Here is a 20,287-nt window from a genome sequence, read left to right as displayed (position 1 = left end):
AAGTTTTGGATTGACCCGTCTGGGATGGTGTTGAACCAATCTTGGGCCGTTCCATCCAGGGTGGACAAGAATGCTCGGCACATGATGGCGTCCCCTGCCCCAATCATTACCATAGTAGCCTTGTACCTAGTCATGTGGACACGTGGGTCAGTGGCTCCCGTGTACGCCTTGATGGCGGGTAACCTGAAGTCCCTCGGCAGAGGTACGTCCATGATGCTTGGGGAGAACGGTGTTGCCATTCGTACCTCGGGTTTCGGCGACTGCTCCTGTGCCTCTACCCTCTTGCTAGCTCCTCGATCCTTCTCTGCAGCCTTTCGACTAAGGCCGACTCGTTAGGGTGCCGGTGCGGGGCCGGCTGCCGCTCCTCCATGTGCGGGGCTAGTTCATCGGCGCGCCGTCCATCTGAGTGTCGACGCGGAGCTGGTTCCTCGATGTTTCGTCCCTCCAGGTGTCGGTGTGGAACCCGCTCACCAATGCGTCGCTCGCCCGCTGAGTGCCGACGCGGAGCCGGCTCATCGACGCGTCGCTCCGCCGAGTGCCGACGCGGGGCCGGTTCATCGAAGCGTCGCTCATCCGAGTGTCGACGCGGGGCCGACTCATCACCGTGCCGGCGCGGGGCCGGCCCACGAGACTCGCCCATCCTTTCTGAGGGCAATCGTTCCGCTTCTCTTTCCTCGTGTCGATGAGGGCCTCTAGCGGAAGACCCCTCGGTACGCGATTCCGGCCTTTGCCGGGCGGGCGCCCTGTGTCCCAACCGTTCTAGGGCAGAGCGGGAGGGCCTAGGTTGCCGTCCGGCCGGTCCGCTTCTTTGGGTGCCCTCTCCCGGGCCCCCGGTCCTAGTGCGACGCCCTGTGTCTCTCGCGGCACGGGTCGCGTCCTGGGCACCCACTCTTCGTAGGGATTCTACCTCTATTTCCTTAGGCCGCGGCGGGGGCTCTTGGCCTTGTTGTCCCACCGCCACTTGGTTTAGTGCCGCCGCTACTGCTTGCTGAATAGTTGCCTGGAGGTTCATGACTGGGTTCGCCCCTCCATTGTGGAGTTGGTCTCGGAGGTCCCCTCCATTGTTAAGTTGATCACGAAGGTCCCCGGGCCTCCCGTTGTTGAGGTGTTCTCGGAGGTCCCCTCCGCGATTGTTGATGAGTAGGTCACGGAGGTCGCCTGAGGCGTTGCCATTGTTCGCATTGCCATTGTTCACGTTGCGAGAACCGTGGGAGCTGCGGGACGCCATTCTTTTAAGCTTGCTGTTGAAAGAGGAATGAGTTTTTGTCGTAGCCTGCTTGAGTATTGGACTCAGGCTCTCAATGAAAGCACCAATGACGGTAATAATGTTACCGGAAATATAATATAAGAGTAACGAATAAGAAAGTAACAATAGTTGTATTGCCTTTTGTCTCAGTATAGAAAGTACAGTGTGTCTATTGCTAGCTGAGGGGAGCCCCATTTATACTTAGAGTCCTAACGGTAACAACATGGGATATAAATGGGGAGCCTAGCCTTTAACTCTCTCTCATCAATGGGGACTTCTATCCTGGGTTCAATGGTAGTAAAGTGGCACCTGTTGGAATTCCTGACCGTTGGAGTTCTGCCCGTTGGGTTCCCATGTGATGCTGAGTCAATGCCCATTTGTGATCCGGGTCGGGTGTCAGCCCTATTATCCTGTCATACATATATATATATATATATATATATATATATATATATATATATATATACATATATATATATATACATATATATATATACATATATATATATATATATATATATATATATATATATATATATGTGTGTGTGTGTGTGTGTGTGTGTGTATCTAGCTTTAAAAACCAGGAATAGACTCGACAAATAGAGATAAGCATATTCAACAGTTATAATCAAGCATATATCCTAGGGTCACAGATTCACTTCACGTCGTTCATATCATCATTCAATTCATATCTTATCACATAAGCACACTTTGGTGGCGCCACAGGACCAATCGCATGCCCATACATGAGGGTTAGCGCATATAGCGCTAACGCGGCACCGTAGCACCCTGCCTCGTATCGTAACACGAAGGGGTCGATCGCAACCGACCGATGAACCGCAGCTCATCAGAACGTTTCATCGCAACCAAACAGTGGACCGCAGCCCAAAAGTGAACCTCTGACCACAGCCAGGAATATGAACCGCAGCTCATGTAAAACGTTTGATCGCAACCAAACGGTGGACCGTAGCCCAAAAGTGTATTTCTGACCGCAGCCAGCTTCAGAACCGCAGCTCAGGTATAACCAATTTGATCGCAACCAAATTGGTGTATCATGCACACATAACACATAGCAAGCACATGCAACCCATATTAACACATTGGGAAAGGGGAGAAAACATATAATGAAACCTATGCGTGGTCATCCACATATTATGAAGAATCCTAGGGGGTTCGTACTTCTTTCATCTAGGCCAACGGGATATCAATTCAACTACCATGCGATACACAAGACTCTTTTATCCTACGAACGGTACCGGAAATATCAAACTAGACTTAGGCACGATAAATGGAGTCCGTTGGGACACCACGAGGGTCGGGGAAACATCAAACGGGGGAAGCCACCATCCCGAAGTGGGAAAATCAGCGGGTTGCCGGCGGGTGGAGGACCACCCGCCGGCTGCGAGAAACCGGGCAGCGGGAGCCCGGCGGGCAATCGCCTGCCCGCCGACTGCCCGCTGCCGACGACGCCCAAATGGGGCAGCGGGTAGGTGGCGGGTTCCCCTACCCCCCCACTGACTCTTTTTCAATTCTTGGGTCCCGGGATCTTTCGTGGAACCCGAAACCGTGTTTCTACACTTTTAAATACAAACGACGATACCACGTAGTCAAATAAGGGATCAAAACCAAGAATCATATTGAACATATCCTAGCATGACTTCTAAACATAATTGACACCCGAACATGCGAAATCCAACCCAAATATATACCAAGAACATCACAATATGAAATTCCCAATTTAACCTAGGGCTCTAATCCCATTCAAATCATCAAGATCATAGTTCATCTTTAATATCAAGATTTATCAAGAACATCACACAATCATCAAGATCCTCTTATCATCATCAAGATCACACATAAAATCGTCTCATCAATCATCAAGATCATATCATAATTATCATAGAAGATTTCATCAAGACACAAGCATATAGAAGGAGCCAAGGAAGAAGATTATAGCAAGGAAAATAGGTCTTGTTGAGACATGGGTTACCTCTTAGCCTTAACTAGATTCCTTGGCTATTAAGGCTCTTTTCTCTAAGATCTCTTCTTCTTGATTCCTCCTACGTTTGGTGGTGGGGGATTCTTGGGAATTCTTGTGTGGTGATATTTATTATGGTGTGGATTCTAGGTGCCTCCTATGCCCCTATTTATATATCCAAGAGTCCTAATTAGGGTCTGAATGGTATGGGTTTGCTAATTCTATTTCTTATAGGACTAAGGGGTTGGTCTTAGGGATAAGGGTCCATGGATTATGGTGGATTCTTCCTAATTGATTAATGGAATTTAATTCTCTTTTTAGGGTAAATAAATAAATAATTAATTGGTTTAGAGGCCGTAACACGGGGTGTTGCACTCTTCCCCCCTTAACGGGAAGCTTCGTCCCCGAAGCTTTGGTTTGCGGAGTTGACCTCTTCCCTTATACATTACTTTCGCCTTGGTTACCTTGTGTGAAGAGTTCAGGGTAGCGTTCCCTCATGGCGTCTTTAAGTTCCCATGTTGCCTCTTCGGTCCCATGGTTGGTCCAGAGGATTTTTACCATTTCTATGGTTCGCTGGCGAGTGGCCCTTGTCTTGGTGTCCAGGATCTTTACGGGTTTCTCTTCGTAGGTTAGTGCGTCGTCCAGGTCCAGGGCCTCGGGTTGTAGTACGTGACTCGGATCGTGTATATATTTCTTTAGTTGGGATATGTGGAATACGTTGTGTACCCGCTCCAGTTCGGCGGGTAGGGCGAGGCGGTAGGCTAGGTCCCCGACTTTTTCTATGATTTCGTAGGGACCAATGAACCGGGGACTGAGTTTCCCCTTTCTTCTGAAACTCATCACCTCTTGTTTGGGTGAGATTCTTAGCCAAACCTTTTCCCCCGTGGAGAACTCGGCTTGCTTCCTCCCCAGGTCGGCGTAGGATTTTTGGCAATCCTGGGCGGCCTTCATTCTTTCCTGTATGTGTTTGACTTTAGTTATGGTGTCTTGTAGGTATTGGGGTCTCAGTGCCACTGGGCTGACCATGTCTTCCCAGCACAAGGGTGTTCTGCATTTTTGACGGTATAGTGCTTCGTAGGGAGCCATGCGGATGCTTGCGTGATAGCTGTTGTTGTAAGAGAATTCGATGAGGTCTAGGTGTTCTTCCCATGTCCCCTGGAAGTCTAACATGTAGGCTCTTAGCATGTCTTCGAGAGTTTGAATGGTTCTCTCGGTTTAACCGTCGATAGTGGGGTGGAAGGCAGTGCTCAAGTTTAGCCGTGTCACCATGGCCGTTTGTAGAGATTTCCAGAATTGTGAGAGGAACCTGGGATCCTTATCGGACACAATGTTTCGGGGGACTCCGTGGTATTTCACTACTCAGTTTAGGTAGGCCTTGGCTAGTTGTGTCATTGTCCATGTTTCTTTCATGGCAATGAACCGTGCTGTCTTGGTTAGCCGGTCCACTATTACCTAGATTTTATCCCTACTTGTTGGTGTTGTGGGTAATCCTCCTACGAAATCCATGGATATGGAGTCCCATTTTCCTTGTGGTATCTCGAGGGGCTGTACGAGTCCTTTGGGCTTGCATCGTTCGGCTTTTACCCTTTTACAGTTCAGACATTTGCTCACGAAGTCTGCGATTTCCGTCTTCATGTGGGGCCACCAAAACATCTTTTTCACGTCTTGGTATAATTTATCGCCTCCGGGGTGCACCGAGTATGGTGACCTGTGCCCTTCTTCCAAGATTTGTTGTTTTAGGTGGGGGTGTGTCGTGGGTATGAACCATCTCCCTTGATAGCGGAGGCTACCATCTTCAAATAATTTGAATGGTCCGTCCTTTCCCTGAGTCAGGTCGAGCCGTATTTTATCTAGCTCCGGGTCCTATTGCTGCCCGGCTTTGATTTCCTCGAGTAGTGTGGGTATGATTATGACATTGAATAGGTGGATTTCCGAATTTGTTTGTTCTTGCTCTACTATCTAAATCCAACCTTTGGAAGTCCTTGCATAACTCGTCTGACAGGACCCAGGTGGTGTTGAGGGAGTGGTTAGTTTTTTGGCTTAGGGCGTCTACCACGACGTTAGCCTTCCCCTCGTGGTATTAAATATCTAGGTCATAATCCTTTATGAGTTCTAACCATCTTCGTTGTCGCATGTTTAGATCTTTTTGAGTGAAGATGTACTTCAGGCTTTTATGGTCTGTGTAGATTTTGCATTGTACTCCGTATAGGTAATGCCTCCAAATTTTTAGGGCGAACACGATGACGGCTAGCTCAAGGTCGTGTGTGGGGTAGTTTTTGGTGAGCTGTCGTAGGCTCCCAAATTAAAACCTTACAAACGTAGTAGCGGGAGTAAGGATCGATCCCACGAGGAGTAACTAGTTTAACTTTTGTGCTCAAGGAAATAATGGGGGGTTTGGAATATATCGAGAATAAATATTAAATAAAATAGAAATTAAATAAACAAGAAATTTAATCGAACGAATAGAGCAATGAAAATAATATATCGAAAACACTTATAATAGGAGACCTTGGTTAGTAAAGATCCACCACCGAAATTCAACACTGATCATTGATTAATAAAGTAATTAATATGCAATTGAATATTTGTCGTGAAATTATTTCATTTCTGTTTTCCCTTAGTTGTATGTAAATAAAGCACAAGCGGTTTAATTACCCCTAACTACTAAATAACCTAAGACAAGCGCTATAGATTTAATTTAATAGCAGCAATAGGAACTAAGAAAACCGACAAACTAAATAACACAAGCACAAGCGGTTGCATTTAATTTAGGAAAATATTCTACCCGAGTCCAATTATCACTAAGCCGTCAATAATTAACCCAGTTGCTACTGAATATTAGAGTAATTTGTAGCACAACATTATCTAATATAGCAAATAATTATATCAAATAAATAACTAGTAGGTCTCCCTAGCAATTAAATGACACAATTATTTCAAATAACTTAGAAGAATATTTAATACTCAAATGCATAAAAAATATATAATAAAAATAAATAAATAACCTTACAGCGTTATGAACTCCGGGGCTTCAATTCACTAAACCAAACAAGAAATTAGCCGCGAATGGGCATTGATAACAACCTTAAAGAATATTCGAGAGGGGAAGAATGAACATTTTACAATAGGAAACTTCTACTATTTATAGCATTCTAAAAATAGGCCAAATGAATTTCAACCATCCATTTTAGCCTTACGTCCGAGTCTTCCGAGAATGCCGCCGGAATTGTTCCAAATTTGACGAAGTAGTGCGCTACATGGTCTGTACATAAGAGAAGAAAGAATTGTAAAATATAATAATGCTTCATTCTTTGGACTTTATTTAATTAAAAGGCTCAACCTTAGTCATTAGAATATTGTTTATTTAATCAATCCAAATTTAATATCCAAATTGGACCCATTTACTACTTATAAATATAATAAATATAAACTAATCTTAATTAGCTTTTTAAGTAAATGAATACAAAATAGATTATAAATCATTATATTAAATAAAAATTAAATTAAATTAAATAATATAAATTAATAACTATAGCGCACTTATATAATAATAATATTAATCAAATTATTAACTAAATATTATTGTAAAGCACTTATTTAACTAATTAATAATTAAATTCTAAAAATGAAATAATTATTATATAATTATAAATAATTAATGCAAGATTATTATAAAGATGTACCTAAAATATGAGTGTAAAATATGCCCGTCAAATTCCCCCACACTAAAACGTTTGCTTGTCCCCAAGCAAAAATATTATTTGCGAAGTAAATTAAAATGAAATTCCCAAAACTCATAACATATCATGAACAACAATCTGAAGCACCCTGCAATTAATAAGTTAGCACCCTGTTTGAAAATGGAGAAAACTAAATAAGTAAGCCCTCACAGGAATGTCACTCATCACTCAAGTGTTTGATGGGTATAAATTTCACTCAAGTTCATTCCTATAAAATTGCTCTACCATAGGCTTGCATATCTTCTCAATCACCACTACAAGAGTCATGCATGACACAAATCATAAGGACTTTTCACAGGTTGTAATGGGGCTAGGGTTAAGGTAGGAAATATTTAGGAAAGTAGCTCAAATATAACTTCCAAACTAGAGGAGCAAAATATAAGCAAATAATCCAAGATACTTGCTCAACACCCTCAATTTTTCACTCAAAGCATTTCCTATTGAGGCTCCAATATGACTATCATTCTCAAAAGTATAGAATGCTTCCTCAATATTACCAGAATTTCCCCTTACTTCATTTATTTAGAAGTAACTTCAACTCAAAATCAATTGCTGATTCTTTCTCATTTATTTCAGCAATATTTTTCTTTTTCAAACATATATTCTCCATTTTTCCCTTTTCATTTTTTAAATTTTTCATGCCTTTTTTTTTTTTTTTTTTTTTTTTTTTTTTTTTTTTTGAATCGAGAACTGCTTCATCTTTTCTTTTCCATAGAAGACCAACGACATATTGGCAACGAAGATACAACTCACCTCACTCTCAATCATATTAATAAGAGTAAGTGATCTCCCCCACACTAATCCTTCCCAACCTCACGTAGATTACAAAAATAATCCAAAATTTGCTCCACTAGTTATTCAGCTGGGTGAAGGCATTATTTTAGATATAAAAGGCTTGTGATGTGGTTCAAAATAAAGAAAGGAATGGCCATAAAGCTCAAAGTGGTTAACAATGGGAAATAAATCATAGGACAAACCGATTATTTGGCTAGTGAGGCTCAAAATCAAATAATGGCCTTAATCACATTTGAATCATGCATGGTCTAATTAGCTTTAAAAGAGAATCAAGGCAAGTTCTAGAGAAACAAAATTATGGAAGAAATCACACAATAGGAAGAAAATAAGACCGAAGTGTCAGTCAATGGCTCAAAATGCTCACAGGTTTATTGCTTACTTAATCTAGCCACTACATATCGAACAGGAAATGCTAACAGACTAATCACAATCTGCCAAACTATTTACTCAATCATGTTATGAATTTCAAGAAAGGAAATATAGTAATTTAAAAAAAAAAAAAAAACTATTTTTCTTTTTGACATACACAAACAAATAATAAAAATAAATCCCCTCCCCCACACTTATTACCAACATTGTCCCCAATGTTGAATAAAAATGCACAGAAAAAGGTTATTAGATGTAACATAAAGATTAAGAAAAAAGAGAATAGAATAAACTCCCCTTCTAGTTGTTCATATTATTCAAAATAGCTGGGATCTTCAAGAAGTATGTCGGCAATATATTCAACTTGAGCCCCTTCATGGTAAGGTTTAAGCCGATGGCCATTAACCTTGAATATCTTTGAAGTCTGTAAACTTTGAATCTCTATCGCCCCATGAGGAAAAATATTATTGATAATAAATGGACCAACCCAACGAGAACGTAACTTACCTGGGAATAGTCGAAGACGTGACTGGAAGAGTAGGACTTTTTGCCCAATTGAAAATTCCTTTCTCAAAAGCATCTTGTCATGGAATGCTTTTGTCTTTTCTTTGTATATTCTTGAATTCTCGTAGGCCTCATTGCGAATCTCCTCCAACTCAGAAAGTTGCAACTTCCGGTGTAGGCCACTTTCATCTATGTTCATATTAAAGCTCTTGACAGCCCAATAGGCTCTGTGCTCCAACTCAACGGGAAGGTGACAAGCTTTCCCAAACACAATGCGATAAGGGGACATACCAATAGGTGTTTTGTATGCGGTTCTATACGCCCACAATGCATCATCTAATCGCAAACTCCAATCCTTTCTGTTTGGGTTGACTGTTTTCTCAAGGATTGACTTCATCTCTCGGTTGGACACCTCTGCCTGCCCATTAGTCTGTGGGTGGTAGGCAGTTGACACCTTATGGGTGACATGGTACTTCTTAAGCAATGCTTCGATGGTGCGATTACAAAAGTGAGTACCCTGATCACTTATTATAGCTCGTGGAATGCCAAACCTGGAAAAGATGTTAGATTTGATAAAATCTGCAACAGCTTTAGAGTCATCAGTCCTGGTAGCTCTAGCTTCTACCCACTTCGAAACATAATCAACAACAAGTAAAATATAGACAAAACCAAAAGAGGCAGGAAATGGGCCCATAAAATCAATACCCCAAACATCAAAGACCTCACAAAATAGGACCGGAGTTTGTGGCATTTCATTTCTCCGGGATAAATTACCTGACTTTTGGCAAGCATCACAACACTTGCAAAATGAGTATGAATTTTTAAATAAAGTTGGCCAATAAAACCCAGACTCCAACACTTTCCTTGCTGTTCTCTTAGCACCAAAGTGGCCGCCACAAGCATAAGAATGACAAAAGGCAAGGATTGAGGCAATTTCTGTATCAGGTACACACCGCCTTACCACTTGGTCAGCACAATGTTTCCAGAGGTACGGTTCATCCCATACATAGTACTTGGCATTACTCCTGATTTTATATTTTTGGGCTATAGATGAATTATGAGGAAACTTGTTGGCAACCAAAAAGTTGACTAAGTTAGCATACCAAGGTAAAACCACAGTCACAGCCAATAAGTGCTCATCAGGGAATGCTTCTTGCAGCGGAGGTTCAGGTTCAATGTGTACTAACCGACTCAAATGGTCGGCCACAAGATTCTCTGACCCCTTCTTATCTTTGATCTCCACATCAAACTCACTTAAGAGGAGTATCCATCTTATCAATCTTGGTTTGGCTTCCTGCTTTTTCATCAAGTAGCGAAGAGCTGCATGGTCAGAATAAACTATAACTTTGGTGCCTAGCAAATAGGGCCTAAATTTTTCTAAAGCAAAAACAATGGCTAAAAGTTCTTTTTCTGTAGTAGAATAGTTTTTCTGAGCATCATTTAAAGTCCTAGAAGCATAATAAATAACATGGGACGATTTCCCGATCCTTTGGCCCAACACAGCCCCTACTGCGTAATCACTTGCATCACACATAATCTCAAATGGGTAGTTCCAGTTAGGTGGCTGAATGATCGGCGCAGACGTCAACAACTCCTTCAATTCGTCAAATGCTCCCTTACACTCTTTGTCAAACTCAAAGGATGTCTCTTTCTGCAGCAGTTTGCACAAAGGTAGGGCTAGTTTTGAGAAGTCTTTGATAAACCTTCGATAAAAACCTGCATGTCCAAGAAAAGAGCGGACTTCCCGCACACTAGTGGGATACGGCAGAGATTCTATAATGTCAACTTTGGCTTTATCAACCTCAATCCCACTAGATGAAATAACATGCCCCAAAACATTACCTTGATCAACCATAAAATGACACTTTTCAGAATTTAACACAAGATTACTCTCTATGCATCTTTTCAAAATAAGTGAAAGGTTATGTAAGCAGGAGTCAAAAGAGTCGCCATAAACTGTAAAATCATCCATGAAAACTTCAATCATATGCCCAACATAATCAGAAAATATGCTAACCATACACCTCTGAAAGGTACCCGGGGCATTACAGAGGCCAAACGGCATGCGCCGATATGCAAAAGTGCCGAAGGGACATGTAAAAGTCGTCTTTTCCTGGTCTTCCGGAGCGATTGCAATCTGGAAATAACTTGAATAACCATCAAGAAAACAAAAATAAGAGCGACCGGCTAACCTTTCTAGCATTTGGTCAATGAACGGTAAAGGGAAGTGATCTTTTCTTGTAATAGCATTCAACTTCCTATAGTCTATACAGACTCGCCACCCATTTTGAATACGAGTGGGGACAAGTTCATCATTTTGGTTTCTGACAACTGTAATCCCTGTTTTCTTAGGAACCACTTGAGTTGGGCTAACCCATTTGCTGTCTGAAATAGGATAGATTATCCCAGCTCCAAGGAGTTTGAGGACATCTTCCTTGACTACTTCCATCATGGGCGGGTTAAGCCTTCTTTGTGGTTGAAGAGATGGCTTTGCTTCTTCCTCTAGAAGAATTCGGTGCATGCAAGTGGATGGACTTATCCCTTTGATATCTGCAATTGTCCACCCAATGGCAGATTTGTGTTCTTTTAGCACTTGGACAAGTTTTTCCTCTTCTATTGCAGAGAGTTTAGTTGAAATTATGACTGGCAATGTTTTATTTTCTCCTAAGAAAGCATATTTAAGATGGTTGGGAAGAGGCTTCAACTCAGGGATAGGTGCCTGCACGACAGATGGTAACAATTTTTTGATAGAGACAGGTAAAGCCATATAAGAAACATTATTTTGTTGGTGCAATTTGGGACAATGATTCAATGATGCAATAACTTCATGTAAATTGGCACTCAGAGAAAACTCATTATTTCTTTTTTCAAGGTGTTCACAAATAACAACTTCTAATTTATCTTCACCATGAAATTCAAAAACTTCTTCAACCAATGAATCAATAATATCAACAGAATAAGCAGAGTTATCACCCCCAAGGTATTTCATAGCATCATAAATATTGAATGTAACAACATTACCATCAAATTCCATAGTAAGTGTACCACTGTGAATATCAATTTTTATTTTTGCAGTTTTTAAAAATGGTCTTCCTAACAGAATAGGTGCAGAATGATCATTATTTTCCATATCTAGCACATAGAAATCAGTAGGGAAGATTAAATTATTAACTTGCAACAATACATCTTCAATTACTCCCTTGGGGTATGCATTAGACCTATCAGCCAACTGGATAATTACACTAGTTTCATTCAACGGTCCAAGTTTTAAAGAAGCATACACTGAATATGGCATAACATTAATAGATGCTCCTAAGTCTAGCATGGCTTTCTCAAGTTTAGTATCGCCTATCATACAAGGAATAGTAAACATACCTGGATCCTTGCATTTTTCAGGAAGCTTGCTTTGAATCACAGCAGAAACATTCTTACCCATTGGCACTTTCTCACCCTTTTTTGACTTTTGTGTCCTTTTTGTTGTACACAACTCCTTTAAGAATTTAGCATATCTAGGAACTTGTTTTATTGCATCAAGTAATGGAATATTCACTTCACAATTTTTGAAAGTTTCATATAACTCTTCATCTTTCGTTCCTTTTATAGATTCTGACAAAGCTTGAGGGAATGGGGGAACTGGTTCATAATTAGAAAGATTGGGAGACTTACCTTGAGAATTTTCATTGTTGCTAGTTCCCTCTTTTTTTTGGTTCACTAACGGAGTATCAATCGCAGGGCCTTCAATTTCCTTACCACTCCGCAACCCAATTGCACTTGCATTTTCTCCTGGATTAACCACCGTTTGAGAGGGTAGTTTGCCAGAACTCTGAGCTTCCAACTGACTTACCGTAGTTGCTAGTTGACCCATCTGTCTTTCTAAGTTTTGAATACTAGCATTTATTTCTTGAATACTAACTCTTGTCCCTTGTTGGAATAGTTGTGTTTCTTGTTGAAACTGCAAAGTGTTAGTAGCAAGAGATTTAACAATATCTTCTAGATTCATTCCAGAGCTAGAGCTTTGGACCGGCTGTTGTCTTGCAGGAAATGGTTGTCTATACTGCTGAAAATTGGAACGATTCTGAACAAACTGGTTCCCTTGTGAGTTCCCATAGCTAAGGTTTGGGTGATCCCTCCATCCAGGATTATATGTATTGGAAAACGGATCATACTTACCTTGAGGTTGTCCAGGAAAACCTCCAGCCATGTTGACTTGTTCAATAGGTTCTTCTTGAAGAGTTGGGCAGGCATCAGTTTGGTGCCCAACTACCGAGCAAATTCCACATGCTTTTACAGTTTGTATATTGCATACAGCTAATTGATGAACAAGAGTAGTTAAACCAGTAATTTTTTGTTCAAGAGCAGAAATATTTACCTCATTCACTTGCTTAGACGGTTGGGCAAGTCTCTTGCCAAACTGTTGAGAATTTGCAGCCATGTTTGCAATTAGAGTTCTCGCAGCGTCCGGTGTCTTGTCAACTAAAGCACCACCGCTTGCGGCATCAATCATGCTTCTATCCATTGGGAAGAGTCCTTCATAAATGTATTGAATGAGTAATTGATCACTGATTTGATGGTGTGGGCAGCTTGCACAAAGCTTTTTGAAACGCTCCCAATATTCATACAATGAATCTCCATTGTTTTGCCTTATACCACAGATTTCCTTTCTAATGTTGGCCGCCCTTGAAGCTGGGAAATATTTTTCAAGGAACGCTGTTTTCAGGTTATTCCATGTGGTGATGCTCCCGGAAGGTAGATAGAATAGCCAATCCTTCGCTGAATCTTTCAACGAGAAGGGAAAAGCTCTCAACTTGATTTGTTCTTTAGTAACCCCTGCGGGTTTCGTACTTGAACACACCACATGGAATTCCTTTAAGTGTTTGTGAGGATCTTCACCTGCAAGTCCATGAAAAGAAGGCAAAAGATGAATTAATCCAGACTTTAGTTCAAATTGCACATTGGCATCCAGAGCAGGGAAAATGATGCATAATGGTTGTTGATCTAGATTTGGAGCTCCAAGCTCTTTTAAAGTATGATTTTGAGCCATGGGTTCCTCTTCTAAATCAGAATTGGCGGAAGGTTGGGGATCAGTAGCCAGATCACTAAGCTCCAATTTCCTCAAAGCTTGTTTCTTCCACCTGCGTACAGTTCTTTCAATTTCTGGATCGTACGGCAAGATTTTTTTATTAGCAGATCGAGTTATAGGCATAAAAAAAGAGGAAATATATTGCAGCATTTATGTAAAAGTAACGAAAGAAAAGATTTTTTAAAATTTTTTTTCCATGGGGAAAATGAAAAACAAATAAACAAATAAAGAAATAAATAATTAAATAAACACAAAATAAGCTAGAAAATCTCCCCGGCAACGGCGCCAAAATTTGGTGAGCTGTCGTAGGCTCCCAAATTAAAACCTTACAAACGTAGTAGCGGGAGTAAGGATCGATCCCACGAGGAGTAACTAGTTTAACTTTTGTGCTCAAGGAAATAATGGGGGGTTTGGAATATATCGAGAATAAATATTAAATAAAATAGAAATTAAATAATCGAACGAATAGAGCAATGAAAATAATATATCGAAAACACTTATAATAGGAGACCTTGGTTAGTAAAGATCCACCACCGGAATTCAACACTGATCATTGATTAATAAAGTAATTAATATGCAATTGAATATTTGTAGTGAAATTATTTCATTTCTGTTTTCCCTTAGTTGTAGGTAAATAAAGCACAAGCGGTTTAATTACCCCTAACTACTAAATAACCTAAGACAAGCGCTATAGATTTAATTTAATAGCAGCAATAGGAACTAAGAAAACCGACAAACTAAATAACACAAGCACAAGCGGTTGCATTTAATTTAGGAAAATATTCTACCCGAGTCCAATTATCACTAAGCCGTCAATAATTAACCCAGTTGCTACTGAATATTAGAGTAATTTGTAGCACAACATTATCTAATATAGCAAATAATTATATCAAATAAATAACTAGTAGGCCTCCATAGCAATTAAATGACACAATTATTTCAAATAACTTAGAAGAATATTTAATACTCAAATGCATAAAAAATATATAATAAAAATAAATAAATAACCTTACAGCGTTATGAACTCCGGGGCTTCAATTCACTAAACCAAACAAGAAATTAGCCGCGAATGGGCATTGATAACAACCTTAAAGAATATTCGAGAGGGGAAGAATGAACATTTTACAATAGGAAACTTCTACTATTTATAGCATTCTAAAAATAGGCCAGATGAATTTCAACCATCCATTTTAACCTTACGTCCGAGTCTTCCGAGAATGCCGCCGGAATTGTTCCAAATTTGACGAAGTAGTGCGCTGCATGGTCTGTACATAAGAGAAGAAAGAATTGTAAAATATAATAATGCTTCATTCTTTGGACTTTATTTAATTAAAAGGCTCAACCTTAGTCATTAGAATATTGTTTATTTAATCAATCCAAATTTAATATCCAAATTGGACCCATTTACTACTTATAAATATAATAAATATAAACTAATCTTAATTAGCTTTTTAAGTAAATTAATACAAAATAGATTATAAATCATTATATTAAATAAAAATTAAATTAAGTTAAATAATATAAATTAATAACTATAGCGCACTTATATAATAATAATATTAATCAAATTATTAACTAAATATTATTGTAAAGCACTTATTTAACTAATTAATAATTAAATTCTAAAAATGAAATAATTATTATATAATTATAAATAATTAATGCAAGATTATTATAAAGATGTACCTAAAATATGAGTGTAAAATATGCCCGTCAGTTTTCTTGGTGGGTTTTGAGTTGCCTGGATGCGTATGCTATCACCTTGCCCTTTTGCATTAGTACGCATCCTAATCCCCTTTTGGAGGCGTCGCTGAAAACTTCGAATCCTTCCACTCTAGAGGGAAGGGCTAGAACGGGTGCTGTGGTTAGTCTTCCTTTCAATTCCTGAAAGGCTGAGGTGCAGTTGTCGTCCCATTGAAAGGGGGTTTCCTTCTTCATGAGCTTGGTAAGGGGTTGGGCTATCTTGGTAAAATCGGGTACGAACCTCCGATAATAGCCTGCTAACCCTAGGAAGCTTCTGACCTCTGAAAGTGATTTTGGTGTGGGCCATTCCTTGACGGCGTGGATTTTGGTTGGATCCACCCTGATCCCCTCTTTGGTTATCACGTGTCCTAGGAATGCCACGTTGTCCTTCCAAAATTCGCACTCGGAGAATTTGGCGTACAACTGGTGTTCCCTCAGGGTCTACAAGGTTGTGCGGAGGTGTTTTTCATGTTCCTCCTTATCTCGTGAGTAGACGAGGATGTCGTCGATGAACATGATGACGAAGTCATCTAGGTAGGGACGGAATACTCGGTTCATGAGGTCCATGAATATAGCGGGTGCATTGGTGAGTCCAAAGGGCATTACCGTGAATTCGTAGTGGCCGTAGCGGGTTCGAAAGGCTGTTTTCCGAATATCTGGGTCGGCCACTTTTATCTGGTGGTATCCAGACCTTAAATCGATTTTTGAGAACACCCCTGCTCCTTTGAGTTGGTCGAACAAGTCATCAATTCGGGGAAGAGGATACTTATTCTTTATTGTAACTTGGTTCAGTTCTTTGTAGTCGATGCATAGACGCATGCTTCCATCCTTCTTTTTGACGAATAGTACTGGTGCTCCCCATGGTGAGGTTCTGGGGCGTATGTATCCTTTATCTAGTAAATCCTGGAGTTGTGCTTTTAGTTCCTTCATTTCTTTTGGTGCCAACCTGTAGGGTGGTTTCGAGATTAGGGCAGTGTCAGGCACCAAGTCTATGGTGAATTCTACTTCTCTGGTTGGGGGTGCCCCGGGGATCTCGTCTGGAAAGACATCGGTGAACTCGTTTACCACCGGAATGGTCTGAGGCTCGGCAGCCTTGGTGTCGAGATCTTCGACTGAGCACAGGAAGGCTTCGTGTCCTTTGGTCAGATATTTCTTCATTTTTATCATGTTTACTAGTTTGATTTCTAGGTTCTTGTGGGTCCCGTGGTAGGATACCCGCTTGCCGTTTGGTCCCCGGAAGACCACTTTTTGTACGCCGCACAGGATTTGTGCTCGGAATTTCCTTAGCCAGTCCATGCCCAAGATTACTTGTATTCCATCCAGCCTGAATTGTATCAGGTTGCTAGGGAATTCTACCACTTTGATGGTGATCATTATATTTTTGTGCATGCTGTCACATTTTATGATATCGCCGGATGCCACCTTGACTTGCAGTTGTACTCTTGTGTTGGTGTTCAAGCCGAGTTGCGCGGCGAATTCGGCTGCTATAAATGAGTTGGTGGCTCCTGAGTCAAACAGTATGGTAGCAGGGGTGGCGTGTACGAGGAAGGTTACGGAGACTATGTTGCTATCTCCGACTCTGGCTTTGCTTATGGTAAGGATCCTTCCTTGAGTGTTTCCCGTTTTCCTTGTGGGAGCCGATGATGCGGCCCAACATAATGAAGATCCATCAAGAGTACCAATTGGGCCAATCACAAGGCCCAAGTCCAAACGATTAAGACAACTCTTCATTGGTGATATTCAAAGATGGTGGAAATCCAAGTCAAGCCCATTTGCAAAAGATGAAGAAGATTTCAAGGCTCTTTATAATTGTTTAAGTGCTGATTTTGGTGATTAAATTAGGCCCAAATCAGCCCTATTATTTTTGGTCATCATTAATTTAAATTGTTTGGCATAAAAGAGAAAACACTAGTTGTATTTAGAAAGGATTCCTTAAATCCTTTTCTAAATAAAACTCTATTTACTTGTTTTCTAGATTAGGTTTAAGACTCTTTTTTCCATTGTATTTAGAATTATAATGCTGCCCCTATACCTATAAATAGGGCACATCCATATCAGTTTCAAGGAGGCTTCAATTCAATAAAATTCTTAAGTTTTTCTTTACACTTGTGTAAGAAACCTTATGGCTAATTGTGGACTCAATTAGTGGCTAGTCGTGGACTCGACTAGCAAATTGATTCGTGGACTCGAATCAATCTTACATTCTTCAACCTTAGATTTAGGTTCGTGGACTCGTTCTTGAATCGAAGGAAACTAGATCCGACTCTAGTTGATTGAAGATTGCAACATCGAGGTACTTGAAGCTACATGGGATTCTTCTACGTCTTTGAGGATTTCTCGTGAGGTTTAAGGTATTTCAATCCATCTCTATCCTTGCATTGAGAGTAATCTTGGGACAATACTCCATCTTTATTTGAACCTTGGACTAGGTTCATATCAGCCGGTGTTATGGCTTTGTAGGGCGAGGTGGCCCTGGCAGTCTTTGGTTTTTGAAGGGGGGTCGTGTGATTTTCTTCGATTTATCTTTTGTGTCCCAGGTGTGTTTCCTGTGGGCTACTCGGTATTTGTTGTAGCTGGGATGCCTTGGCATAGGCTTCTTCGAGAGTTCTTGGTTTGCGTAGGGTTACGGCCTTCTGGCTTTCGACGTTGAGGCCCGTCATAAATTTCTCGATTTTGGTTGACTCTGTAGGTACTAGCTTGAGGAACTGTTGGTAGTATTTTGTGATTGGGGTTGCTCCTTGTTTTAGGTGGAGGAACTCTTCGTATATGGCTGCTTTTATGTGACTGAGGTAGAACCGTTCCCGTAATCGTGCTTTTAGGGCCCCCCAGTTGAATCCTGGTCTTTGCTCGCAACTAGGCTTCTCGTGGACCCACCAAAGGTCAGCTTCGTGTCTGAAGTAGAAGGAGGCTGTTTCTACTCGGTGACCTTCCGGGCACTCTACTGTTTCGAATATTGTGTCAAAAGTTCTGATCCATTCTTCGAGAATTGTGGGGTCTTCTTCCCCTGAGAAGGTAGGCGGCCGATGTTTTGAGACTTGGTGGTTGACTTCCGAGTTTCTATTTGGTGGTGGTGGTTGGAGGATTGTGTTGCTCAATGTCTGAGCAACTTGGGCCAGATGCTGCAGATTCTGAAACAAAGATTCATGCGTGGAGAGTCCTGGTGCATTTGCCTGTTTCCTTGTTGGTGCCATCCTGGGGGTTTACATGCCGATATTATTTTGCATCCTTACCTTGATGTCATGAATGTAGGGGGAGTTCTTTAAATTAAGTGTGAATTAGTGTGAGGGGAAGGTTAGGGGGCTCACAATCTCACCGCGCATCCTAAGATTCCTGAATCCTATGTTCCTAAATACCTAGAGTTCAAGCCTAATGTCCTAAAGTTTGGTCTAAAGAGTCTTATCCTATGGTCAAACTTAGGCTCTGATACCATCTGTAACACCCCAAAATTTTAAAACTTTTCAATCTTATAATATGAAAGCAATTCTATTAAATAAATCCCAAATGGAGTATTCTAAACATAAGGTCTGGGGTGTTATGCCACATCTGACCTGGAGAACATGCACAGGCTATTCTAACTAACTATCCTTTAAACATTGTCATTACATCATCAAGGCGCGCAGGCCGAAAGGAAAGACTAACTATCTAAGCCTAGGTCCTCTAGCGCGCTCCGGTAGCTAATCATCTGTGCCTGAAAGCGAAATATATCTGTTCAGCGAATGATGCTGGTAACCCACTCCAACGCGTTGAAATACAATATAAGTATGTATATATACATAGATATACGAAAACCATTTTGAAGCAGGAAGGTATATGCTTAGGAGACTCTAGCTTTAAAAACCAGGAATAGACTCGACAAATAGAGATAAGCATATTCAACAGTTATTATCAAGCATATAAAGACACTAGCATATATCCTAGGGTCACAGGTTCACTTCACATCGTTCATGAAACACCCCCCAAACAAGGCCCAATAAAAGCCCTAACACATGCAGATTAAACAACAAAACTAGCACATCGGAAGATAAAAACGGAAACTGGATAAAAAGAAATCCAACGGGGTGTTATGCCACGCCTACCAAACCCGGTAAACGCTACGGCGAACAATCTGCAAGTGTATAAAACTATCCCAAAACATCAATCTAACTACACTGGGCGCACAGGCCACAAAAACCACAAGATAAAGGTGCTAAGCTTCCAGGCTCTAGACATCGCGCTCGTCTAAACATCACCTGAAAGATACAAAGATAAACATGCGACGACGCCCAGTCAGCGATAATGCTGGTAACCCACCAATACCGTTAAGTATCATATATAGGTAGTTATAAGATAGAAAACCATTTTCGAAATGGAATACATAAGTATATAAGTTAAAAGCCAAGATCGAAAGATAACACAAGACTCATCACTCTCAAAGATAACACCGGGAACACATCCCAAACCACAAAGGTTACCACAACACGAAGGAAATACAACTCACCCATGGCAACACATGCCCTTGTGACTACACACGTCACAAGAAAGAGAAGTCACCACAATGGCTACACAAGCCCTCGCGACATCACCCATCACGAGTTGATATGCCTTCCTTATGCCCTGTTCCAACCTTATGGCTACCCCCAACCTTATACCTTCTTCCACCATTACCTCCAGGACCTCTGTACAGCCAAGTCCAGCCTTATTCCGCCAAGACCGTCGTCCCCCACCAACAACCCGCCTATAAGACCACCAATTTCATAGTACACGAGGTACCGTACACACACATGGCACACATGCCCGGATAACACATGTTATCCCCCAATCACGTGAACCTTTCTCGAAAGAACACAGCTCCATAA

General features: G+C 40.9%; 1 protein-coding gene across 1 annotated transcript; it reads right to left on the bottom strand.

The window, feature by feature from the left end:
* Positions 1 to 17,971: 17,971 nt before the first annotated feature.
* LOC109152097 lies at positions 17,972 to 18,643 on the bottom strand. The gene has a single exon (XM_019299673.1). It carries the CDS (start codon positions 18,641 to 18,643, stop codon positions 17,972 to 17,974), a length of 672 nt encoding a protein of 223 aa, XP_019155218.1.
* Between the last annotated feature and the right edge of the window lie 1,644 nt (positions 18,644 to 20,287).

The sequence above is a fragment of the Ipomoea nil genome, unplaced genomic scaffold (assembly GCF_001879475.1).
Source record: "Ipomoea nil cultivar Tokyo-kokei standard unplaced genomic scaffold, Asagao_1.1 scaffold2368, whole genome shotgun sequence".
NCBI lineage: Eukaryota > Viridiplantae > Streptophyta > Magnoliopsida > Solanales > Convolvulaceae > Ipomoea > Ipomoea nil.
Note: the sequence above shows the minus strand (reverse complement) of the source record. Positions and strands in the feature narration are given on the sequence as shown.